This window comes from Balaenoptera physalus (genome assembly GCF_965194825.1).
Source record: "Balaenoptera physalus genome assembly, chromosome: 5".
NCBI classification, from domain to species: Eukaryota; Metazoa; Chordata; class Mammalia; order Artiodactyla; family Balaenopteridae; genus Balaenoptera; species Balaenoptera physalus.
Window position 1 is genome coordinate 129,054,654 of NC_138884.1, and position 27,912 is coordinate 129,082,565.

At 38.1% G+C, this 27,912-nt stretch overlaps 1 protein-coding gene and 1 long non-coding RNA gene across 9 annotated transcripts in view; one reads left to right on the forward strand and one right to left on the reverse strand.

Moving 5' to 3' along the window:
- The window catches only part of LOC309661352, a 161,509-nt gene extending 139,848 nt beyond the window's left edge, over positions 1 to 21,661 (forward strand). For all 4 annotated transcript variants that reach the window (XR_014263971.1, XR_014263972.1, XR_014263973.1 and 1 more), the window contains one exon: positions 14,921 to 21,661. This is a non-coding gene — a long non-coding RNA (uncharacterized lncRNA). The remainder of the gene's footprint in view (positions 1 to 14,920) is intronic.
- Positions 1 to 27,912, reverse strand: part of PDE5A (phosphodiesterase 5A) — a 163,167-nt gene that overhangs the window by 72,206 nt on the left and 63,049 nt on the right. For all 5 annotated transcript variants that reach the window (XM_082462811.1, XM_082462815.1, XM_082462813.1 and 2 more), the window contains exons 4-7: positions 10,362 to 10,433; positions 8,621 to 8,710; positions 5,445 to 5,582; positions 2,990 to 3,057 (exon numbers count right to left, since the gene is read on the reverse strand). In XM_082462811.1, the coding sequence (XP_082318937.1) occupies positions 2,990 to 3,057; positions 5,445 to 5,582; positions 8,621 to 8,710; positions 10,362 to 10,433 (368 nt within the window). The remainder of the gene's footprint in view (positions 1 to 2,989; positions 3,058 to 5,444; positions 5,583 to 8,620; positions 8,711 to 10,361; positions 10,434 to 27,912) is intronic.

Consider the following 27,912-nt stretch of genomic DNA (forward strand, 5'->3'; position numbering starts at 1 on the left):
TTTAATATGCATTATCATACTGATTTTCCTACTGTCCTCTGGATATATGTAAATTCATAAATATACATGTATATATTTCTTTTTTTATTTGTCTATATAGCAATTTATTATTTATGCAAGACAAAAAGTAAAATAATCAAATATTTACATGTTTAGAAGCTTTCTAAAATGTTCTTTATAAAAAGCAACAAAAATGTATGGTATCATAAAATCAAAATAGTATCTATTAATGCTCCTCCTAAGAATAAGACTTCATAACTGACCTAGGCAGTATAGCCCAATACCAGTATTTAAGAAAGATACATACATACTCACCAGGACATGTGCATATTACCACATATTCAAAAAGGATTCAATTTCAACTAAAACAATGTCAAATATGCCAGAAAATACACACACAGAAGCTTAGAAAAGAATAGATGTGGAGACGGGATATAAACTTCAGTTCACGACCAGCAATGCCAAGAGGGAAATAAAGATCAGCTATTCTGTTTTAACTTTGTGAACCAAAAACTCCAGCATAGCAGAAAAATCTCTGGGTACAGATACCACGGTTTATGTACCCTGACTACCCATCCCACACCCAAGTCACCAGTCAAGGCCTAAGTCACGTGCACCTTCTGAGTCAAACCCATTCCCCATCAGCCCCCAAGTTACATTTGCTCCTTTGCTAATTCCTGAAATTCTTTTAATAGAAGAAAAGGTCTTATAATCATATTGTTAAAATAATAGTCTTGAAATAATGAGTTTTGATTTAAATATAATCACTTAAACTAACAACTCTAAATCACTGTAGTCAACAGTTTCTCCATCTTGATGGGGAACACGGAAGAGGACAGGAAATGAGAGAAAAGAAAAGAGGAGAAGAAAGGACAGGGTACAGAGGGCAGAAGACAGCTCTGCAGACCTCACACTGATCCATGGGGTCAGTCTTAATTAGGAGGGTCGGAACAAAACCAGGCTGTGCACTTAAGTGTTTTGTTCTTGCAGTTGCAAACTCAGGCAGTTCTGCTTTATATGATCTACAGAGATGATTTTCATTTTACTTTGTTTCCAAGTTTTTATCACAAACATTTTCTTCCAATTTTTTATGATGAACTTTTGAAATACATAAGAAAGTTGAAAGTAAAATGAATATCCTATTCCTAGATTCAACAATTTTTAATGTTTTGCCACATTTGCTATATCTATATACGTATGTGCAAACATATTTATTTGTTTAAATATATTAATTTAGATATATTTACTTATTTATTTTTGGCTGAACCATATTTTATTTTTTGTTGGGAATTTTTAATTGAAGTATAGTTGAGTTACAATGTCATGTTAGTTTCAGGTGTACAGCACAGTGATTCAGTTATACATATACACATATATGTATAACTGATTCTTTTCCCTTTTTCAGATTCTTTTCCTTTATAGTTCATGACAAAACACTGAGTATAGTTCCCTGTGTTATGCAGTAGATCCTTGCTGGTTATCTATTTTATATTTAGTAGCATGTATATGTTAGTCCCGACCTCCTAATTTATCACCCCCGCCTGGCAGAACCATTTTAAACTAAGGTGCAGACATCATAACACTTCATCCTTAAATACACCAGCCTGAATCTCCTAAAAATAAGAACATTCTCCTACTAACCACAGTATCTTCCTAATTCCAAAGAAAAGGTACCAATAATTCCCCACCAACACCCAGTATCCAGTCCATATTCAGATTTCCAACTGTCCTAACAAATGTCTTTGATAGCTATTTGTTTTTAACCAGGATCTAATCAAGGTTCACATACTGCATTTGGCTGTTCGGTCTGAGAACAGTCGCTGCCTCCATTTTATTCAATGACATTGACTTTTTGAAGAGACCAGGCCAGTTATCTTATAGAATGTTCTATAGTTAGATTTGCACAGAGGTTATTTTTAAAGTATCACCACCAAGGAGCTTGGTTACCGAGGACATTACTAACTGTGGCATCATTCAGCTACATGAAATAATTCTCTGATAAGTCAACTGAAGCGTAAAAACTCTGCAACTTTAGTGTCAGATAGTAAAGCTAAAATAATGTTCTGTTTCCATGATCATATGGGGCTTTTAAGTTATAATATCAATAATTAGGAGTAATATAAATTGACACAAATTATTTTAGGGAGTGAAATAATTTGAAACAAATGAATAATGAATAATGTGATAAAACCAGCATTATGCCCAAGAATTCCTGACGCTTTACCCTGGCAGACTTATATTCCTTAGACTAGCTTATTGCTTAAGCAAAAACCACCACTGTTTTGCTAAGGGTGCAAAAGGAAATATGACAAGAACACTTAGTAATTTACTCTAAATCCTTTTTAAAATTCTTCAGAAAGCAAATATACAATTGGGCCAGTAACAAGTATAACCTTGATATGTTAATACTTTCTATTGTTTCTGCGTACCAGTTAACAACAACCAAAAAATGAATACTAATTTTAAAATTTAAAAAAGAAAAACATGAAAAAGAAATGAACTACAATAGAGATCTGGTCTGATTCTAGCCATAGGGTACATGTATTGGTGTGACTGAGATCACAGGCTTCCTTCTGGTGTTAGTTAAATCCTATGGCTGATTCCAAAGCAGAATAGACTCATCGAAAAAAATGTGTTCAGAAGCCTGTCAAATTTCCAGTGAGGGTCTAATATGCAATGAAAAAATATAATTGAAATATAGTACTTGTGGGTCTTAAATGAGTCAGTTCACAAAACACACTGTACCCAGGCCTATACTAATTATGACACCACTCACTCTATGAAAGAATTCTCCAACAGGTCAAATGCAGTGGAAAAAACCCTGGACATATAACATCAAATAGTAAAGTATTTTCACAAATGAAATTATTTGTGGGAGGAAAAAAGCAGCTGTAGCTTCTATGTCTTAAATTAAATAGGTCGTGAAATAACTATGTAGCCAAAATTACATACTTGTGATAAAGACAGACAGATAATGAAGTTTTCTTACCTTGTTAAAGTATCCGATGATTTTTCTAGTTCCTCACACTCCATGTGAAACACACTAGAAAAAGAATCCTGAAAACAGAGCAACGACACAGACTGAGAAATAAGTTTGGGAATGTAATGAAAACTATCTAAATATAGACATATGAGTCTGTGGAACTGACTGAAGACACCAATCCTCGCAATTTCTTTTCACTTTTTCAGACAAAACTGACCTAAGTGCTCACGACATCCTCAAGTCTACCTACTGTTACTTAGAACCATGCTGCTGTTGTTTCCGATACTGACTTGCAAAAATGCTTATTTGAGTTTTTGTTTTTCTGCCAGCTGTTAATAAATAATTAGCTTCAAATTTTCTCTATATTTATTCCAAATCCTCAAGTTTTAGCTTTTTTTTTTTTTAAATGTAGAGACTTGCTCTTTTTTTTTTCTTTTTAATTTGTGTCATGCTTTATTTATTTATTTATTTATTTATTTATTTATTTATTTATGGCGTTTATGGCGTATTTATTTCGTTTCTGTGCAAGGGCTCTCCCTAGTTGTGGCAAGCGGGGGCCACTCTTCATCGTGGTGCGCGGGCCTCTCGCTATCGCGGCCTCTCCTGTTGCGGAGCACAGGCTCCAGACGCGCAGGCTCAGTAATTGTGGCTCATGGGCTTAGTTGCTCCGCGGCATGTGGGATCTTCCCAGACCAGAGCTTGAACCCGTGTCCCCTGCATTAGCAGGCAGACTCTCAACCACTGCACCACCAGGGAAGCCCAAGTTTTAGCTTTTATGCATACATTGATTGCTATTGTTGGGTCTCTTTGAAGACACCTAATTCAGTAATATTTTATGAGATCATTAAATTATGAAGATTTTAACAACATAGAGAAGTATTTTTGAAGTTAAATTAAAAAGCAAAATACACATTTGCACCCATACTATATCTACAACTGAATAAAAAATTAGAAGGAAACACAAATAAAACAATGATATCAGTTTAATTTGGGGACAGAAGAACTGAGTACATTTTTTTTCTTGTTCACATTTGGATTTCTGCTCATGTGTTGAAATAGTTTTAATCAAAAAATAATTACAGTATAAATGAACATCAAGTCACTTAACTGCTACACCCACCAAATTAAGTCATTAAAAAGCGAGCAAAAATATTAATGGGCATACTGCTGAGCTATATTTTAAAGCAGCACTGATACCAGTCAACTGCTGCCATGATAGGGGTTAACTGGATGAGCTGAATGTTAATTAAAGTGATATTTAAATTGCCTAAAAAAAAGGAGTGCCCTTATGTGTAACTTTCAAAAATTAAATGCCAAAGAGCAGGTCACAGAGCAAAAATGATAAACTGACATACTGCATTAAAGAGTTCTGACCTGAACTTTAAAAGGATACCTACAATCTTGTAATTATCTCTATATTAAGGAGTTTATAACTGATTGAAAATATTAAATAATATCCATGACAATACTGACTATCTCATAGCATAGTGAGATGATTCAGATAATGCTGCATCACACAGTATGGTCTTACTATCTAATAAAATAATTAAAAGTTTAAAACATAAGTTTTAAATATCTTTTATTATTCTACTTCCCAAAAAACCATCAATTCAGATATCATATGTGGACTGTAATTGACTTTACACACTTGAGAATTCCCATTCTTTTTCCTAACCCACCAATGAAGAGCCTGTTCTCAGGGTCTAAAGGAAAAAGGAAACAAACAACTACATCAAAAAGAAATATACCAAAAACAGTGGTTCATTGGTTGAGAAGGAAAGGAAACCGCATAAAAGAAAACAACCTTGGGCTAAAGGCCCTGATGCTAACAGCCAACTCAGTTGGCCTGTCTAGAAGTAACCAGCACTGTATGAGAACACTCCATCTTTCCACACACATCCTGTCTCTTTACGTTACAAATCAATGGCTTGAAATCTACCAGCTGGAACAGCTTAGTGGCTTTCCATGGTGGGTAAAGAATTTGGGACTAATAGGCACCTTTAGCAGCACTGCCTCCATTGGGCCATGCCTTTTGGTTTCTACATAATCGCTGGTAAAAAGAAATTTTTATAGCCAGCCCATTCAGAAGGTGGTCTACCTGTTCATAGTAAGAGAGCACAACTATTCTCAACCAGAAAAGGTCTGCACACTGTAATGACAATGTACTTCTCCATCAAGGTAGTGTAGCCACTGACAAAAGCAGCACACTGACATTACCAGTGGTAACTGTAATACTAAGTGGAGGGTCGACAAGGTGAAAGGATGTATTGAAGGCATCCTCCAACCTCACCTCTACCCCTTTTCCACCAGAACAGTTCACACTTGGATTGGCTTCACATAAACAACCATATTCAGTTGGATCTGAGAGAGAGTTCTGAGGCCAACGTGAGGTTTAAAGCAGTGCTTTAAGGAATATAAAATTTGTCTTTCTAAAAATAAAAAAGTCATACTCTGTACTCACGGAGCAATCTTCATCCACTATGAAAATGGTGCATTTCTGCACCTGCATGAAAGAAATAATAGTGGCAGCTATTTTCTTTAGAATTACTTCTAATGATTGTTGTTCTTCAAAAATTAGGCTAGCAAGGTCAAGCAGCACCTAGACAAAAAAATTAAGAGCTTACTATTAGTAACTGTTTGTAATTATTAAAGCAATACAATGATTTATATGGGTTGTAAGTTGTTTACATATAATCTAACAAGTTACAACCAAGTTGCCATTCAAGTGTTAAATACATACATCTCTGCTTACTAACAAAATTTCCCTGTCGATTGTTACTACAATTAGCACACTGGTTAGGATCACAGACTCTGAAGCCAAAGCCAACCGTTTTTAATCCCGGCTTCCCCTCCTGCTAGTTTTGTGATCTAGGGCAAGTTTCTTAAAAATGGGGATAATAATAGTACCAAAATCATGGAGCTGTTGTGAGGACTAAATAAGTTAACATATATAAAGCATTTTGAACAGTGTCTGATACATAAAATACACTGTTGTTTTTGGTGATCCAAACTTCTGAGATCAACATTTATCAACACTGCCAGCATTTTCACAGAGCACAGCAAATATTGTCCAAAATAAACAAAGTTTTAAGAGTTCCTTTTGTGTTCTTCCTGATAATTTCTCTTTCTTTACTCACACAGGATTTCATCTAGTCTCACAAAGTATTTGTGCAAGGAGCGGGGGAGAAAGGGTATTATAGAAAATTTATTGGAGGTGATACTATCCTTGCTGAGGCCTGAAAGATGAGCAGGAATTGTTCAGGTGAAGTGGGGAAGGAAAATATCTCAGTGAAAAAGAACTGAATTGAGAGAAAGTAGCATATTGCAAGTTTTGATCAAGTTTTATGAGAATATAGAGTGTAAAGAGGAGAACTAGGGAGATGAGATTGCAGAGGTAAGTGAATAAAGAACCCTATCTTCTTTTCAAGCAGTTTGGACTGTGATGGATTTCAGGAGAGAAGTGACAAGAATCACAAGTATGTTTGTAAAAATGAGGACTGGATTAATGGGTGGCAAAAATGGAGCAGGGAGACGTCAGGAAGATGCTGGAGTTGAAGCCCATGCAAGGTCCACAGTCTTATTAACATAAGTTCTAAACAGAGAAATTAAAGGGTGGGGGAGATGAATTATCAAAGAGATAATGAAAAAGAATTACATAAAACCCAAGGGCTTAAGTCTCCAGACTGAAAGGAATGACCAGGTACCAGCATGATGAATCAAAAAAAGAATCATATGGTGAAATTCAGTTACAAAAGCAACAGTAAATAAATAATCCAAAAAGCTTATAGAAAAAAAAAAAAAAGCACCAAGAATCAGAACAATATGAATGCTAGTAGAAGACAGTACTACCTTTAAATTCTGAGAAACTAATTTTTCAATGCAGAATTTTATACCCAGCCAAATTGGTAGGATGGTACAATAGATATTTTCATACATGCAAGGACTCAGAGAGCTTACCTCACCAATACCGGTTCTCAAGTAGTTAACTGAGAATGTGCTACACTAGAACAAGGGAGTAAACTGAGAAAAAAAGAGTTCTGGGATCCAGTGGATAACCAGTGGAGTCTTTCTAAGAAAGCAGTGAAGGAAAGTTCTACGATGACCCCTCTGCAGCAGGCATGGGGAAAAATAATTTTGCTTGAAAGAAGAAAGAGAGAGAACCTCAATTTGAAGATTCTCCATGAAAAAGCACTCAAGAGAATGCCTAAATAATGGAGAGTTTGCAGGGGGAGGAGGACCAACAACATGAGGCTACACTAGAGCAAACAGTTCAAGGAAAAAAGAAGAGATTTCAGAAACAACAAGAAAAACTAAGTTATATAACAAAGGTAATTATGAACAACAACATTTACATAATTAGTAAGAACAACATTTACATCACAGTACTTATAAACACTTTATTTTAAACTGCAACTTTAGAATTAACCTAGACAAAGCTTTAGAAAAGTCAAGCATGGTTGTAGCACAATACCAGATCTTCCTCGATTTACGACGGGGTTACATCTTGATAAATCCATTGTAAGTTGAAAATATTTAAAGTCAAAAATCTGTTTAACACACCCAACCTACTGAACATCACAGCTTAGCCCAGCCTACCTTAAACATACTCAGAACACTTATATTAGCCTACGGTTGGGCAAAATCATCTAACACAAAGCTTGTTTTATAATAAAGTGTTGAATATCTCATGTAATTTATTGAACACTGTACTGAAAGTGAAAACCAGAATGGTTGTGTGGGGACAGAATGGTTTTAAGTGTATTGGTTGTTTACCCTTGTGATGGTGTGGCTGCTGGGAGCTGTGGCTACTGCCACTGCCCAGCATCATGAGAGAGTGTCATGACATATATCACTATCCCAGGAAAAGATCAACATTCGAAATTCGAAGTATGGTTTCTACTGAATGTGTATAGCTTTCCCACCATAGTAAAGTCGGAAAATTGTAAGTTTAACCAATGTAAGTTGAGGACCATCTGTATATATGTTATCAATGTGGGCAATATAAAAGAAAAAGTCCAGATAGGAAAAGCAGAGGTAAGGAGCAGTAATTGGGAAGGAGAGATGAGGGATGCTAAGATCCTCATTTTATAAAGGATGAAATAAGAGATGATGTCTCTATCAGTGTTCTACAGTGTTTCCTGAGCTTACTCCCATGCTTCTAGAAGTTCTCTACAATAATTTTCACATTTTGTATCTTTTGTTTTAATATGAATAATAAAATACAGAAGCATATTCTGGGAAAAAAAAAAGAGATGATGTCTCTAATTGATAGAATAAGAACTAAAACTCTTAATATTACATGCACAACTCATCCAATAACTTTAAACAGTGACATAAAAATACTGGTACCATAATGGCAAAGTAAAGGGTGGTATAAGTTAAATAAATCTTCATCTGTTAACAGTGATAAAGCAACAGCTCATGGAAAATACAAAATGGAAAAAATAACTATTAGAAGAAACAGTTAAAATATTTAGAAATTGAATCTGCACGGTTTGGATTTCTAATGATATATATATATATATATACATCATTATATATATAACATATATATTATATATATATATTACTTGGATAACAATTTAACCATTTTTTAAAAAAGAATTTCTACACTCTCTCTTTAGTAATCAGACTTGCCTGATTTCTCTTGTTCTCCAGCAGTGAAGTCTCATAGAGTTGAGCATTATGAAGAACAATTCCACAAAATGCCAAGTAAGCAGCAAAGTCCTAGAAAACAGGCAAGACAACAGCCAAATAAGAACTGTCAATAACCTGTCTTGTTATATTGCTTGAAACACAAACAACATTCAAAAATATTTACAGTTCAAATAAATATTTGGAAACCAACAGTGTAGATGTTTATTCTGCATAAAATTAGGAACTGATGCAAAGCAAGTGTTAGCTAAATGGTACAACCAGTAGATGACAACTGTTAACACAGTCTCCTAAAGTCATACAGTAGTTGGAAATTAGCAAAGAGAAAGAGAGGAGACACAGATCTCTTTATACCATGTGAAACTGAAATTCACTCTATGCAAAATTTGGTGTAGTCTCTAAATGATATTAAGACTTGGGTTTAAGCTAAGACTATAAAAACAGCCTGTAACTTATTACTGGGGCAAACTGAAAGCTCACAATCTTGTTAGGAGAATATTGGCAACAACCGTCCCATACTAAATTGCAAATTTAGTATTAGTTTAAATATATCATTTTAAACATGATATATCACCCTCATTATACTATACTAAGGTGATGTGCTCACAATTATACTAATTATTGATGAAAGGAAATCTTTACATGGCATACTTTATTCACAAGCATGAACTTATTTTGCCAAGAGATGATACAGCCTAAGAATGCAAATCTTTCAAGAGGGGTTTACATTAATGGGCTATAAACAAATAACGGAATAAATAGCCAATCTAGAACCATGTTCCCCGTCAAATATCCTCAGGTGTCATTAATGGAATAGGAGACTAGATGCCTATTACACTGATTTAAAAAGGTACTTGCTATGTTCTGAAGCAATTAAGACACGGGGACCAACACTAGTGCCAACACAGCCTACAACATGAGACAAAAATAACTCTGTCTTGTTGGAATGTCTTCCAAAAGCTCCTACTAATTTTCAGGGGAGCGACAGAAATAGCAATGGGCTTGAATAGGAAGAATTCAGTGAGCTCCATGATATACATATAATTGCATATTTAAGAAGAGAAATCATAAAACCTACTGACAGAATGAAGTTATAAACAGGTTTAAGGGCTTCTGTCCTTAAAAGGAAAGCATGTCGATGTGGTGTGAGGAATGTATTCCTTCAGAGTTGGACGAGAAGGGTAATAAAATAATGCTGACTGCCACTCTTTCTGAAGCTAAATTCACATCATTCAGCCTGAATTCACACCTTGGCGCCCCACCGTCTGCGTGCAAAGCTTATAAAACATTCTGCATTTGCTTCACCAGGAGGCAATTCTAATTTTAAGCTGACCTGCAGCACTGAACTTGGAGCAGTGCTTTAGGGATTTTACGTAATGTTGAATTTCTTGATAGCAGTGATGAAAGGTAAATGAGAGAGTTAGAACACTGTATCACCGTCCGGATGGCCGCAACATGCACACAGCCCCGGGGGAGGCTTGGTGGCATGGTGAGGAGGCAGTGGGGACGGGGTTCTGTTGACTGAAGACCACAACTACTCCAAACTCAGGTCAGCACTGATTTAGCCAGAGGCAAGAGACACTTTAGAACATTTTGGATTATTTTAAACCATAATGTTTTTGTGATCAACAATTTCAGCAATCACTAATCCCAGAGGTCTATACAACTCTAAAGAGAAAGCATCTTCCTAAATTGAGATCATACCAGACCCAAGTTTTGGTACCTTTTCATCTTTTTCAGTGAATGTCCCACCATTTCCCGATTTCTTGTTGATGGCCTGGGCTACACCAACAACCTGGTATAAGAAGAGAACATTGGTAATTTCGTTGACTGAAATTATTGGTATAAATTCACCAAAGCGTGTTTACAAAATAATTTCTACATGTGCTTTAAAATAACAATAAGCTACAAAATCAAAACAAACCCCTCAGCGTCTGAACTAGTTCCGTATCATTTTGTACATTCTTTTTTCCTAATAAGAGTTCAAATGTTTCTAACTTCTTGGGTCCCAAACTATATTTGATTCTGGGATTTCATGCTGCCCTGTGAAAGAAATTACTGGCAATCACTTTTTATGTGAGTAATTCTCATGGCTTTTGAATAAAAAATAAACATTAAATTTATATCACATTTCAAATAGAATATATGATTAAATGAACATTTTATACTGCTTTTAAATATAATATTTCAAATGGGCTAAATGCTCGTTTACTAAAAATGAAATAGGACCAATGGCCAGTCACAGAATTTAAAATGCAGGAGGACCAATTAGGGTAAAAATAATTCTTAATGTAGGGATGTTTTCCAACTTCTTTTGAAATTTCTGAACTTAAAAATTATCTTACCTTCAATAGACTTACTTTGGTGGAAAGAAGTTTTATTGAAAAACAGACTGAGCCTTATTTCAAATCAGAAGGTGTTTGAAAGATAAACTACATCTTAAGAAGACTGAGCTAAACTCTGGGAATATGTCTTAAGTTTCCACAAAACATTTAGCAAGACTTTTAAGAACCTTCTCATCTTCCTACTTAAAAGTATATTTTACTTACCCATTTAGGTCCAACTTGAAGTTTGTGTTATTACCTTATTAGTCTTTAAAGACCTTCAACTTACTTTTGCTTCCTCTTTACTACTTATAAATTCTACTTGTTTCCTCCTTCTACAATTTAATATCAGTGTAAAAAGCTATTATCCTCTAAATGGTTATACTTCAGAAATATAAAGTCCTGAGTTTTGTGTGGATGGTCCATCCTTTTTTCTCAGCTCACTCTAGCCCCTTAGCTTTAAGAAATGGATATAAAAAATTCCCTTCCAAGATAGCAGAGCAAGGACAGAGAAATACATTCTTGTCTGATGTAGTTTTCTGTTCTCAACACGTTTCCTCCCCACCCTTTGACAGAGTAAAGAGATGTTGATTTTAAAAAGGAGAATCATCCAATTATCCTGTACCTATTTTACACTCTTTAGCTCTTGGCTAACAGATTTCTCGATGCTCCAATCTCAATGACAAAATGCCTACAAAAGCTTCTGTCTAAGGTCAAAACGTCTGGACTGCAGCCAGGCACATTCACTTGAATATAACTGATGGGAGCCTCTTGAGGGTCACTGGGGTCTAATCCATAGTGCTACCAGTATAAGTTGATGATTTTATTTTAAGCATTCATTCATTTACTCAACAAATATTGTGGTGACTACTGTGTACCAAGGAGTGATAAAAACTGGGAGAAAGGCTACCCGGAAGGAGCTCAAGAATCAAGAATGGGTGATACATAAACATATATTTACAGCACACGTATGATCACTTTGATGATACAGACGCCCACAGATTGTTAAGAGCACAGAAGGGAGACCAAATATGCATAAAAGAGAAGGTTTCTCAGAAATGATGACATTTGAGTTTTTATTTGTCTTTAATAAATGGTTTGATAAAAGAAAGAGTTAAATTTTTAAATCTTCATTTTAAGGAAGAAGAGATTAAAACAGATAAAGAGACTGTTATGCAAACCTTCTCAGATAATTATACAGTATTACAAGAAGCATGTGTTGATGTGCTGTTTGTACCTGGAGCCGTGTGAGTCAATGTACCATAAGCAAGACAATTTTCAACCAACACAACACTGTTCACGTAGTTCAATAACTGTTCTCCACTTCGAGAATTTCTACTTGATTCTTTTCTCAAACCCGCCTCCTCCTCCTCCTCCTCCTCCTCCCTCTCTTCCTCTTTCTTTTTTTCCTTTAAATACTCGTGCCAGTTGTCCTTCATCTCTTAGAACATACTGAGTTTTGAGTGTAAGCTCACCCATAGCAGGGACTGTTTTCCATGGGAGCCCCATGTCCCCTGAGTCATGAAGTGTCAGGCATAGCGACTTGCTGCTTGTCTGGCACTGCACTGATGGCGTGAACTTGAACTCCACACCCTGTGGGGCACAAGCCCTGCTCTCATGGTTCACTCGTGTCTCTTCTTTGTCTTGCAGCTGCAGGCAGAGGCAAGCTTTCCTCGTTGCTGAAAAGTTTTCCAGGCCTGGTTCCATGGATGGAACCTTCACAGACCTAGGCTTCCCGTGGGAGTTTAGTTTCCCCTCCCTGCTCCCACCGTGTCTGTGGAGGGGACTCATCACCCCTGCCTGCAGATGTTACCCGCAGGCATTCACCCTACCATCCTGAGTCTCACATCTCCGAAGCCCATCTGGACTTTGGTCATTCACGCTGCTTACCCTGGGTTCCCCTCTTTGTTTCTGATACCCTGGGATTTCCCTTTCTTGAGCTCATCTGTAATTTTTAAAATTGCTTTTGGTGAAACTTTATTCTCTACTTGTTTGCAGAATGGGGAGGTGGGTGGTGTTCTGCACCTGTTCAGTCTGGCAAACTGACCAGAAGTCTTGTTCACAGGCTTTAAACCCTGCTTTGTACCCCCTGAACACCAGCTCTTTACTATATTTAATTTTGTTCCCCTAACATCAGAGCAAGATATTAATCATTAGGCAACTTCATGGAATGAAGACTTCCAGTGAAGAATTTTTCATCCTTTCCGGTGACCAATTATTTCTCTCACTAGTAATTTTATAGATTTAGATATTAGAGGTTAATTTGTTTAAGGGATGATTATTTAAATATAATTAATTATTTTTTTAAAAAACAGGCAAGTTCTTTCAAGGTACTATTAGATCAGGAAAATATATCTGATACTCACATGTGCCTCAATACTTAGCTGGATGACATTTTAAAAATACCACTGATAAAAACAACAGATAAAAATCAGAGGAAAGGTATAGTGTTTGTCCAAGGCAACATAAGACAGTAAAAGACAAAAAGACTTTGATTCTCCAAATTTCAAGGAGCCTAGCAAAACTTGCACCCCCTGGCCTCCTTGTGTTGATAAAAAGTCTTTCCTCCTTCTACCATCTATTGCTCCTTTAAACAAATTAATTTTCTTCAAGACAAGGTTTTTAAATGTCAGTTTTCAAGGACAGCTTTTATGGCAAGAAATTGTCAGACCTCATATCTGAGAGGCAAAGCCCCTAAAAATTTTAGCTTCCATGTCAGAAGCCCAATCACTCTGCCTACCTGCTATCTACCTGCAGTACTCTCAAACACCAATACTTTATGCTATTTTTTTTTTTTAAAGCACAAAGAAGCTTCTCTGTTTTCTATTTCACTGGCACTTTTCAGAGCATAAATGAATATTATGTCCTCACAGGGTCAAGTGTTCTTTTAGGAATGCAAAGGGCAAGACTTGACTCTCGCTGGGTGATCAGTGAGGAATGTGACAGCTGGTCGCTTCAGGGACAAGTGATCACTGCCACAGCGAGCAATTTCTTCTTCAATCAGCAGCTGCCCCGACCATTACTGAGGCCATACATCAATCCCTACTATACATTTCCCCGTTCCTAGTTCCAGGGGATGCTCAGCATGGAGGCTAAAAGCCAGGGAGAAAAGGAACAAACTCTACAAATCTTAGCTATCCCTCTGTCCCACCTGCAGAATGTCTCTATTATAATGACAGGATTCTAGACCATCTGTAACCTGAGCTGAAAACCTTACTTCACCAGGAAAACAAGAACTTAACGTAGACAGGAGCCAGTGGAGAATTCTTCCCAGTGCTCTTTTCAAACTTTCTCTTGACTCGGTCATTCATTCAGCAACAAATATTTATTCAACAAATAATTAATACACACCTTTAATATACCAGTCACTGTTCTAGACAATGAAGATGGCTCAGTAGTGAACAAGACAGACACAAATCCCTGTACTCATGGAGCTGACATTCTAGTCAGAGTGTTAGGCTTGGAAGGGAATCCCACCCCCATCCTCTTGCCCACCCCTGTTTTACAGGTAAAATGAAACTGAGAGGGTTGACATGACCAATCCAGGCTTTTCCACCTCTCTTCCAAATCCTAGGCAATCAGCAAATTATGGTCATATTCCAGGTGGTAGGCAAAAGAATGGCCTCCAAAGATGGCCTCATCCTAATCCCTGGAACCTATGACTATGCTGCCTTAAATGACAAAAGGGACTTTGCAGATGTGATTAAGTTAAGGATCTGGAGACAGGGAGATTATCCTGAATCATCTGGGTGGACCCAATGCAATCACAAGAATCCTTATGATGGAAAGTGGGAGGCAGGAGAGTCAGACAGATTTTAAGATGCAGCTGCAGGGTTTGTTTTTTTTTTTTTTTTAAAGATCTTTTTTGTTATTTTGATGTTGACCATTTTTAGAGTCTTTATTGAATTTGTTACAATATTGCTTCTGTTTTATGTTTTTTTGGTTTTTTGACCTCGAGGCATGTGGGATCATAGTTCCCCAACCAGGGATCGAACTGAACCTACACCCCCTGCAGTTGAAGTGTGGAGTCTTAACCACTGGACCGCCAGGGAAGTCCCGCGGCTGCAGGTTATGAAGATAGAAAGGGGCCACAAGCTAAGTGATGTGGGCAGCCCATGGAAGCAGGAAAAGGCAAGAGAATAGATTCTTCTCCAGAGATTCCACATAGAAACACAGCCCTGCTGACCCTCTGTGTCAGCCCAGTGAGAACTATTTTGGACTCTGACCTCCAAAACTATAAGATAATACATTTGTGTTGTTTTAAGCCACTAAATTTCCAGTAGTTTTTTGCAGCAGCAATAACAAACTAATATGTTCCATTAGAATTACTCATACATGCTCCCATTCCTTGTTCACTCTTCCTCACCCCACATTATATCTTGTGTTTCACCATCTAAATCCTCACTTTCTTTGAAAGCCCTGGCATCTCACTGCTAATTGTTTTCTTGCCTCAGTCCATCTATGACACTTAAGTCCAAATTTCCCTTCCTGAAACACTACTTTGCACATACAAGTCATCTCATTACTCAAAGCTTTTAATGGTTCCATGCATCCATCTATAGGACAAAAATTGAAGACTCTGATTCCATATGCTCAACTTGAACTAAAATCACTTACATGGGTCTTTGAAGTAGAATGCTACAAAGACCTTTGCTCACGTCATTCCTTGAAATATTACCTTCTAGTTTCTCGGCTGAGGCTGTCTCCAAAAAAGCTTCCCTTCAAAGCCCTCTGAAATTCTGTGTTGCAGCTGAGGGTGCTATAATCTGACAATGAGGTATTCTCATTTTTAACCTCATTTTCTCTGTTCACATCCAACTCAATTGTTTCCTAAGGACATGATTTATATCTTATGTCTTAAGGAAGCATCAGACTCTGAATGTACTCAGTGCTTCACAGATATTTGTTCTTGATGATAATGGGAGAAGTGTCAGATATCAAAGTTTTATTTAGGTGATGTACTTACTGGACAATTCACATCTGAAAAATAGTTAATAAAATTTGCCCATTTTGGTGTGCTTGGTGAGGCCTGTGTTAAGGGAGGGCTCTGGGACGTATGGAGCACATTAAAGGACAGGTTTGGCTCAGGCTTTCAGAGGGGTCGCCTTGGACAGGGCTGGCCCCTCCTCTCACGGTCGCCCAGACCTGAGCCCCCGCCTTCAGTGAGGTCGTAGATTTCTTTGGTCTGGGCCGGAGCGGTCACCCTGCTTGTTGATCTAGGAGGAACTGAAATGGGCCAGAGAATGCTGTTCTCTAAGACAGCTTCCTGATCTGTATGCATCAGATTATACTCCATTTAAAGCTGTTACAAAGGGCGGAGTCAAGATGGAGGACTAGGAGGATGTAGAATTCGTGTCTCCGCACAATTAGAGCACCTACCAGGCACTGGTGGGGGACCACGGACACCTAAGGGGACGGGAGGAACCCCCAGCAACCGGTTTGTGGGATCTTGGTTCCCAGGCTGGAGGTCAGGCCTGAGCTCCTGTGCTGGGAGCTCCGAGTCCAAACCACTGGACTAACAGAGAACCTCAGACCCCAGGGAATATTCATCAGACTGAGGCCTCCCGGAGGTCCTAATCTCAGCACCTAGACCCAGCTCTATCTAACTGCCTGCAAACTCCAGTGCTGCTCACCTAAGGCCAAACAACCAGTAAAGCAGGAATACAGCCCCACCCATCAAAAAAAAAAAAAAAAAAAGAAACAACAAAAAAGTATGTTACAGATGAAGGAGCAAGGTAAAAACCTACAAGACTGAATAAATGAAGACGAAATAGGCAACCTACCTGAAAAAGAATTCAGAGTAAAGATAGTAAAGATGATCCAAAATCTCAGAAACAGAATGAACAAAATACAAGAAACATATAACAAGGATCTAGAAGAACTAAAGAGCAAACAAACAGTGATGCATACACAATAAATGAACTTAAAAATACTCCAGAAGGGATCAATAGCAGAATAACTAAGGCAGAAGAACGGATAAGTGAGCTGGAAGATAAAATGGTGGAAATAACTGCCAGGGAGCAGAAGAAAGAAAAAAGAATGAAAAGAATTGAGGACAGTCTCAGAGACCTCTAGGACAACATTAAATGCAGGAACATTCGAATTCTAGGGGTCCCAGAAGAAGAAGAGAAAAAACAAGGGACTGAGAAAATATTTGAAGAGATTATAGTCGCTCTGACATGGGAAAGGAAAGAGTCAATCAAGTCCAGGAACCACAGAGAGTCCCATACAGGATAAACCCAAAGAGAAACACGACAAGACACATATTAATCAAACTATCAAAAATTAAATACAAAGAAAGAAAAAAATATTAAGAGCAGGAAGGAAAAACAACAAATAACATACAAGGGAATCCCCATAAGGTTAACAGCTGATCTTTCAGCAGAAACTCTGCAAGCCAGAAGGGAGTGGCAGGACATATTTAAAGTGATGAAAGGGAAAAATCTACAACCAAGATTACTCTACCCAGCAAGGATCTCATTCAAATTCGACAGAGAAATTAAAACCTTTACACACAAGCAAAAGTTAAGAGAATTCAGCACCACCAAATCATTTTTACAACAAATGCTAAAGGAACTTCTCTAGGCAGGAAACACAACATAAGGAAAAGACCTACAAAAACAAACCCAAAACAATTAAGAAAATGGTAATAGGAACATAAATATCGATAATTACCTTAAATGTAAATGGATTAAATGCTCCAACCAAAAGACATAGACTGGCTGAATGGATACAAAAACAAGACCCGTATATATGCTGTCTACAAGAGACCCACTTCAGACCTAGGGACACATACAGATTAAAAGTGAGGGGATGGAAAAAGATATTCCATGCAAATGGAAATCAAAAGAAAGCTGGAGTAGCAATTCTCATATCAGACAAAACAGACTTTAAAATAAAGACTATTATAAGAGACAAAGAAGGACACTACATAATGATCAAGGGATCAATCCAAGAAGATATAACTACTGTAAATATTTATGCACCCAGCATAGGAGCACCTCAGTACATAAGGCAAATGCTAACAGCCATAAAAGGGGAATTCGACAGTAACACAATCATAGTAGGGGACTTTAACACCCCACTTTCACCAATGGACAGATCATCCAAAATGAAAATAAATAAGGAAACACAAGCTTTAAATGACACATTAAACAAGATGGACTTAATTGATATTTATAGGACATGCCACCCAAAAACAATAGAATACACATTCTTCTCAAGTGCTCATGGAACATTCTCCAGGATAGACCATATCTTGGGTCACAAATCAAGCCTTGGTAAATTTAAGAAAACTGAAATCATATCAAGTACCTTTTCCGACCACAACGCTATGAAACTAGATATCAATTACAGTAAAAAAAGCTGTAAAAAATACAAACACATGGAGACTAAAGAATACACTACTAAATAACCAGGAGATCACTGAAGAAATCAAAGAGGAAATCAAAAAGTACCAAAAAAAAAAATGACAATGAAAACACGACGACGCAAAACCTATGGGATGCAGCAAAAGCAGTTCTAAGAGGGAAGTTTATAGCAATACAATCTTACCTCAAGAAAGAAGAAAAATCTCAAATAAACAACCTAACCTTACACCTAAAGCAATTAGAGAAAGAAGAACCAAAAAACCCCAAAGTTAGCAGAAAGAAAGAAATCATAAAGATCAGATCAGAAATAAATGAAAAAGAAAAGAAGGAAACAATAGCAAAGATCAATAAAACTAATAGCTGGTTCTTTGAGAAGATAAACAAAATTGATAAACTATTAGCCAGACTCAGAAAGAAAAAAAGGGAGAAGACTCAAATCAACAGAATTAGAAATGAAAAAGGAGAAGTAACAACTGACACTGCAGAAATACAAAGGATCATGAGAGATTACTACAAGCAACTATATACCAATAAAATGGACAACCTGTAAGAAATGGACAAATTCTTAGAAAAGTACAACCTTCTGAGACTGAACCAGGAAGAAATAGAAAATATAAACAGACCATTCAAAAGCACTGAAGTTGAAACTGTGACTAAAAATCTTCCAACAAACAAAAGCCCAGGACCAGATGGCTTCACAGGTGAATTCTATCAAACATTTAGAGAAGAGCTAACACCTATCCTTCTCAAACTCTTCCAAATATAGCACAGGGAGGAACACTCCCCAACTCATTCTATGAGGTCACCATCACCCTGATACCAAAACCAGACAAAGATGTCACAAAGAAAGAAAACTATAGGCCAATATCACTGATGAACATAGATGCAAAAATCCTCAACAAAATAATAGCAAACAGAATCCAACAGCACATTAAAAGGATCATACACCATGATCAAGTGTGGTTTTTCCCAGGAATGCAAGGATTCTTCAATATATGCAAATCAATCAACGTGATACACCATATTAACAAATTGAAGGAGAAAAACCATACGATAATCTCAATAGATGCAGAAAAACATTTCGACAAAATTCAACACCCATTTATGATAAAAACGCTCCAGAAAGTAGGCATACAGGGAACCTACCTCAACATAATAAAGGCCATATATGACAAGCCCACAGCCAACATCATTCTCAATGGTGAAAAACTGAAACCATTTCCTCTAAGATCAGGAACAAGACAAGGTTGCCCACTCTCACCACTATTATTCAACATAGTTTTGGAAGTTTTAGCCACAGCAATCAGAGAAGAAAAAGAAATAAAAGGAATCCAAATCGGAAAAGAAGAAGTAAAACTGTCACTGTTTGCAGATGACATGATACTATACATAGAGAATCCTAAAGATGCTACCAGAAAACTACTAGAGCTACTGAATAAATTTGGTAGAGTAGCAGGACACAAAATTAATGTACAGAAACTCTTGCATTCCTATACACTAATGATGAAAAATCTGAAAGAGAAATTAGGGAAACACTCCTATTTACCACTGCAGCAAAAAGAATAAAATACCTAGGAATAAACCTACCTAGGGAGACAAAAGACCTGTATGCAGAAAACTATAAGACACTGATGAAAGAAATTAAAGATGATACAAACAGATGGAGATATTACCATGTTCTTGGACTAGAAGAATCAACATTGTGAAAATGACTATACTATCCAAAGCAATCTACAGATTCAGTGCAATCCCTATCAAACTACCAATGGCACTTTTCACAGAAGTAGAACAAAAAATTTCACAATTTCTATGGAAACACAGAAGATCCCGAATAGCCAAAGCAATCTTGAGAAAGAAAAATGGAGCTGGAGGAATCAGGCTCCCTGACTTCAGACTATACCACTAAGCTACAGTAATCAAGACAGTATGATACTGGCACAAAACCAGAAATATAGATCAATGGAACAGGATACAAAGCCCAGAGAGAAACCCACGCACAGATGGCCACCTTCATCTTTGATAAAGGAGGCAAGAATATGCAATGGAGAAAAGACAGCCTCTTCAATAAGTGGTGCTGGGAAAACTGGACAGCTACATGTGAAAGAATGAAATTAGAACACTTCCTAACACCATACAGAAAAATAAACTCAAAACGGATTAAAGACCTCAATATAAGGCCAGACACTATAAAACTCTTAGAAAACATAGGCAGGACATTCTATGACATAAATCACAGCAAGATCCTTTTTGACCCACCTCTGAGAGAAATGGAAATAAAAACAAAAATAAACAAATGGGACCTAATGAAACTTAAAAGCTTTTGCACAGCAAAGCAAATCATAAACAAGACGAAAAGACAACCCTCAGAATGGGAGAAAATATTTGCAAACGAAGCAACTGACAAAGGATTAATCTCCAAAATATACAAACAGCACATGCAGCTCAGTATCACAAAAACAAACAACCCAATCCAAAAATGGGCAGAAGACCTAAATAGACATTTCTCCAAAGATGATATACAGACTGCCAACAAACACATGAAAGGATGCTCAACATCACTAATCATCAGAGAAATGCAAATCAAAACTACTCTGAGGTATCACCTCATATCGGTCAGAATGGCCATCATCAAAAAATCTACAAACAATAAATGCTGGAGAGGGTGTGGAGAAAAGGGAACCCTCTTGCACTGTTGGTGGGAATGTAAACTGATACAGCCACTATGGAGAACAGTATGGAAGTTCCTTTAAAAACTAAAAATAGAACTACCATATGACCCAGCAATCCCACTACTGGGCATATATTCTGAGAAACCCATAATTCAAAGAGTAATGTACCACAATGTTCACTGAAGCACTATTTACAATAGCCAGGACATGGAAGCAACCTATGTGTCCATCGACAGATGAATGGATAAAGAAGATGTGGCACATATATACAATGGAATATTATTTTGCCATAAAAAGTAACAAAATTGAGTTATTTGTAGTGAGGTGGATGGACCGAGAGTCTGTCATACAGAGTGAAGTAAGTCAGGAAGAGAAAAACAAATACCGTATGCTAACACATATATATGGAATCTAAAAAAAAAAAAAAAAAATGGTTCTGATGAACATAGGGGCAGGACAGGAATAAAGATGCAGACATAGAGAATGGACTTGAGGACACGGGGAGGGGGAAGGGTAAGCCGGGACGAAGTGAGAGAGTAGCATTGACATATACACACTACCAAATGTAAAATAGATAGCTAGTGGGAAACAGCTGCATAGCACAGGGAGATCAGCTCAGTGCTTTGTGACCACCTAGAGGGGTGAGATAGGGAGGGTGGGAGGGAGATGCAAGAGGGAGGGGATGTGGTGATATATGTATACATATAGCTGATTCACTTTGTTATACAGCAGAAACTAACACAACACTGTAAAGCAATTATACTCCAATAAAGATGTTAAAAAAAAAATTTTGCCCATTTTTTTCTCTGCTCTTTGCTTGATATTAAGAGATCTGTCCACATACAAAAACTTCGTGTGTCAGTAAGAAATACATACTCTTAATAAGCCTTTACCTATGGAGTTGAAACTTATAGCCTAAAACGGCTTTGGGAGAGTGGGAAAGAAAAGCTTGAGATTGTTAGTTTTAATTTTTAATTTTAAAAATATAGTAAATATCCATGTCCTTGTCATCTAGAACAGTGGTAAAATGGGGCTTGTTAAAACACAGCTTGCTGTATCCCACCCCCAGAGTTTCAGAGTCAGAGATCTGGGTTGGCTCCTGAGAACTTGTTTTACTAAAAGTTCTCAGGTGCTGCCAAATGCTGCTGGTGTAGGAACAGAAAACACTTTGAGAGCCATTGATACAGAACTACTAAGCATTAATATTTGTTAATGTTTCCTCTTTTTTTTAAGTTAAATTAAGATAACAACAAATTGGACTTTTTCCTTCCCAGTCTCATTGTATTCCATGCCAAATTTTGCTCATTTGATCCCCAAATGTTTGGGTTGTTTGCAATTTTTTTGCTATTACAAATAATCCACATTGAACATCTCTGTATGGGTCTCCTTGTGCACATGTGCGAGAGCTTCTTTGATGAAATCTTCAAAGGATTACAGAAATTTATATTTATCAGCAATGTATAAGGGTTCTTGCTAACCTCACATCCTAACCAACCCCTAGTATTATGAGGCTAAATTTTTAACCTCTCTCTATCTTTTGGGTATAAAAATGTATCTCATTATTGCTTTAATTTGCATTTCCCTGATTACTAGAGAGCTTTTTAATTATTATTGTTTTTTAGTTATTACTGGCTACATTGGTTTTCTTCTTCTGTGTTGCCCATGTGTACCTTTGCCAATTTTGACCTTTTTGTTGTTTTGGGTTGTCTGGCTTTCATTAATGAATTTGAGAATCAAGGTTTGATATTTCTTTAAATGGTAAGACTGACTTTACTTGGCTGGGACTCATTTTATCCCTCTGTATGTACAAGCACTGCTACACCTATTTCTCTCAGGAGTATGTGTATCGATCTTCCAGGGTTGGAAGACAAGACAGCAACGCGTACAGAAGTGGATGATTTTAGTTTATTCTCACAGCCTGGGTGGCCAGGAAGAGGGAGCCAAGGTGAAGGGAAGCTTCTAGGAAGTTGAAAGATATAAAGAGCAGTGCCCTGAAGATAACTGGCATCAGAAATACATGATTGATGGCCAGCGGCCCTAATATAGTTAGTTAATAAACCTATTCACAGCCAAAAAGAAAAAAAGAAAAAAAAAGAAAGAAAGAAAGAAAAAAACTTATAATGCCAAAAAGTTTGCCACTTAAAAAAAGGAAAAGGGAGGGCCTGTTACGTAACAGGCACTTTGTCTGTCAATCCATCTGACCTTTGTCACAACCCTTTCAGGTAGATATTATTATTCCCATTTTATCACAAGGGCAGCTGATGTTCAGAAAAGTTAAATAGGTAGTGCAAGAATGTGCAGACCCAGATGCTCTCCAGGTCTGATCCCAAAGCTTGTGTTCTTCTTGCTACTCTCCCGCAGGGGAAAGTGAAACCAGCACTAGTGTATATAAAATACAGGTTCGTAAGCACTATTGTTTAAACTAGAGGAATCATGAAGACTACTGGTTTTCCAGTACATCCAAGACTGTCTTCAGACCCCATACATATGCTTATCTTTTTAAAGCATGCTTTCATCAAAGGGAATGGAACAATTTCAAAACTATAACTTTAAGAAACAAAGACAGGGTTTCCCGGGTGGTGCAGTGGTTGAGAGGCCGCCTGCCAATGCAGGGGACACGGGTTCGAGCCCTGGTCCAGGAAGATCCCACATGCTGCGGAGCAACTAAGCCCGTGTGCCACAACTACTGAGCCTGCGCTCTAGAGCCCACGAGCCAAAACTATTGATCCCGCATGCCACAACTACTGAAGCAGGCACGCCTAGAGCCCGTGCACTGCTACGAAGAGTAGCCCCCGCTCACTGCAACTAGAGAAAGCCCACGCGCAGCGACGAAAACCCGACTCAGCCAAAAATAAATAAATAAAATAAATTTTAAAAAAAGAAACAAAAACAAATCCAAAGTGGCTGCTTAAAAGTTCTGCTTTCTTTGACTTTGATTATAAACCTTAAAGACACATTTTTATAGCCAAGAACTACTTACGTAACATAAAGAATCCTATGTTTCAGGCGAAAACAGGTAATAATGCAGTTTCAAAAATAAGCAGGTTATTCAAGGAAAAGCAGAATTAGTCTCTGATGATAAAAATCAGAACTGTGTTGCCCATGGGTTGTGGGCATTGACAGAGGTGCTGAAAGTGTTCTCTGTCTTGACTGGGGTGTTATACAGATGAATAAACATTTGTCAAACTCATCAAACTGTACATGAAGATCTGCATATTTCACGGTATGTAAACTCTAATTTGGTTTTCAAAAAGTATGTGAAAGTCTTAAAAGTAAATTTGTAATTACTGATGATATCTGAACGTGGCGGTCCACGTGCTGAGTTCTCAGCTGTCCTGGAGCACGCTGAGGTCCTGACCGTCTGCTCCATGCTACCAGGCAGGACAGATGCTCCCCAGGTGGCGCTGGGACAAACCCACCTCTGGGGGTCAGTAGCTGTCCTGCCCTGGGAACGTCCAGCGGGAGAGGTGCCAACCTGAGACTGCATTCCTTCCAGACAAGGGGCTGCTGGGAACAATTCTTAATCCTAGCGTTTATTCTTATCCCTTTGAGCGCACGCACACACACACACACACACACACAATTTCCTCTTCCTTGCCAAATACCAAACTCTCTGCCACACCAGCTTTTAAGCAGTGAGGTGTAAAGGTCTTAGAACCACAGGGACCTGCTGCCTTCTAATCAGACCTTTCTGTCCATTGGGATACAGAGATTCAGGCCTGAGACAGAGCAGCACATAACCATTATGAGCAGAGTCTCCTTCTGTGCCCTTTAAAAACTACAGAGACGCAAAGGGTACACAGCAGAAAGGAGCCTGCTGTCTTTCCCATGGCAGGGTACGCGCAGTGTTTACCGTTTTTATTTAACTTTCCATTCCTCCGTTTGTCTGGCCTTGCAACACTCCAAAGGGAGGGAACAGCCATTTTCTGAACCTCCACTAGGTGACGAGCTCTGTGGTGGGCACTGTCACGTTCCTTGTCTCACGATGACCACTGTCAAACCCCCCACCGTGTGTCTGTACCTCATGTTGAAACGTCACAGACAAGTCACCTTAAGCGCAGACTGGTGAAGAAAGTTGCTCAAGGAATCACTGATCTTAAACCAGCACTCAAGACAGTTGTTTTGCTAGAGTCGGAACTCTTTCTTTCAAACTCTATCTCTCTGCCTAATTGGGAATAAGTCCAAAATAACAATAAAAAAAATTGTGTCCTCAATATATATTGTACAAACTGTACTTTGTATCAGAATAATTCTATCACTGTTATGCCCACCACTACACATGACATTGCCAAAAATGACTTCAGAGCCTTGGATCTATTTAATAATTATGATTTATTTTCAGGGTGGTGTCCTGCGTTCTGCCAGGTGCTGGCCTGCAAAGCACGCCCTGGACAGTGTTGTTGGATTTGGACTCTGTTAACCCAGGATTGAGTTTGTTCCAGTACTGCCTGCACTTACAACAGGTCCATGCCTCTATACCCTGGCCAGGTGCTGTGCTAGTAAAGCTTCCTGATAATTACAGGGTAAAGGGGTGTGCTCATAAATGTGGACCTAATACAAACAGAGGAGAAATAACACAGCAAAAGTGGCAGAAAGCAAGTCTCATGCATGAAAACACTGAATAGGCTGAATCTCACTTGCAAATTAAAGGTGGTATCAAAGGAACGCCATCTCAATGGGAGTTGAACTAAATGTTCAGATCAGTGTTCTTGCCTCTACTGGACCATCTAACTGCATCATAGCCAGTTAGATATTCACATCATAGAAGCTAGATATTCCTAACATTTAACTTAAGAGATCCAGGGGAAAAATGTATGTGTGTTTATAATTTTTTTACACTCAACAAATCCTTCGTATAGAGAACTTATAATATTTTACCTCTAAGTGCTTTTTCCTCCAAACGGAAGATGAGCCTGAAAAGACAATCATATATGAAAGCTCAGATGCAGACAGACACCAGTCTCACTAGCAAAACTCCTAGTTTTAGGTGTTACCAGCACAAAGAGACATGCCCTCCTCCACACAGCTATGTCAGATAATATACAAAGCATTTAATTTGGAATCATTGTTGGCAACTCTAGACTTTAATCATTCTATTATTCCAGTCCATAATTTGCATTTTCAAAAACTAAAACAGTAAAAAGAGTTGACTGGTAGCTTTTCAGGTACAATCGTTAATAAAGATGAAAGAAGGTAATTATTTCACAGTGAGAAAAATGCAGCCTTAGAATAAGATGACATGGGTATCAATTCCAGCTCTGCTACTTAATAGATATGGAATATTAGGAAATTTCCTTAACTTGATGAAGTCCATATTTCTTCATCTAAAATGGGGAGGATAACATCAATACAAAATAGTTATTACTGATCTCTAAGGGTCGGCAGGAAGATCTTAGTCCTACTACTATTTACCACATAGCCTTGATTAAATTTCTACCTGAAATCCCTTAATTTGTCAATCTACTTTGGTTTCCATGCTTCAAGACGGCAGAGAAACATTTTTGAAAAAGAAGTTCTCAGGTCAGCTAGCATTATTGCATACCACAGATGCAGTTTAAATGTCACCTCCTCTGTGAAGCATTCTTGTCTCATCTTGCTCTCATGGAGCCTACAGTCTAGGGAGGGGAAACAGAAATGAACCCGTAAGTTAATATGTAGTATGTCGAATGGTGATTAAGTGCTTAAGTATCATGAAGAAAACAGCAGGGATAGAAATAATGGTAGATAGTCAATAAGGACGGCTGAAAAAGTCTTCCTGAGATGTCGTTTGAGTAAAAACCTGAAGGAGGTGACAGACTGAGCCATATAGAGAACTAGGCAAAGGAACTTCAGACAAGGAAACAGCAAGTGCACAGGCCCTGGGGTGGAGAGAAAACAACAACAGTGTGCTAGAGAGGATTGGCAGGGGGAGACAATAGGTGAGATAAGAGGGGCTTCGGGAGCCAGGTCATGGGGGACCTTTCTTAGAGAGTGAAGTGGAAATCCACTGCAGGGTTCTGAGCAGGGGAGGGATGAGATCTAGCATGTTTTCTAAAATTTGTGTTGAGAATAGACTGAAGGGCGTTAATGGCTTGAAGCAGGGACACTAGTTAGGGAGGCTACTATAATAATTCAGGTGCTCCATACTGATGGCTCCACACTGAAGCTCCAGTGTGGTAGAAGTACAGGTGGAGAGCAGTGATTGAAGGGAAAGTCAAGGGTGTTTCCTGATCAGCTGGATATCTACTGTGGGGGAAAGAAAGAAGGAATTTAGCCTGATTTTAGCCTTTAAGGAATTTAGCCTGAATAGCTGGGATGACAGAGAAGTTAAGTGTGGTGGGGATGAGTATAGAGCAGGTTTAGTGGGAAGGAAGATTAGGAGTGATGTTTTAGACATATTAAGTTCACAATGCCCGTTAGACATATACAGGTAGAGAAGTCAAGTAAGCAGTTGAATATATGAGTTTAAATTGAAGAAACAATACAGTTGCAGTACAAGTTTGGTTGGCAAGCAAATGGTATTTAAAACTATGAGAGTAAATAAAATCACATAAGCAGTGAGTGAAGGTCCAGGGCTGAGCCATTTAGCAGTGTTGTGATGAGCGGGCACCAGCTAAAGAGACAGAGAGGCAGTCAGAGAGATGGGAGGAAAAAACTGGGGAGTCTGAGGTCCTGGAGAGCAAGTGAAGACAATCTGTCCTGGAGGAATGAGTGATCAACAATGCCACATGCTGCCCACCTGCCGGGTAAGGTGAGTATTGAGAAATGATCATAAGCTCCTGCCCTATGGACGCCATGCGACCCTGCCAAGAGTGGTTTCCACAGAGCGGTGAGGGTGAAGGCTTGGGTGGATTATGCTCCGGAGAGTGGGAGGAAACGGAAATGGCAAACGTGGACAACTCTTTCAAAGAGTTTAGCTCTGATGGTAATCA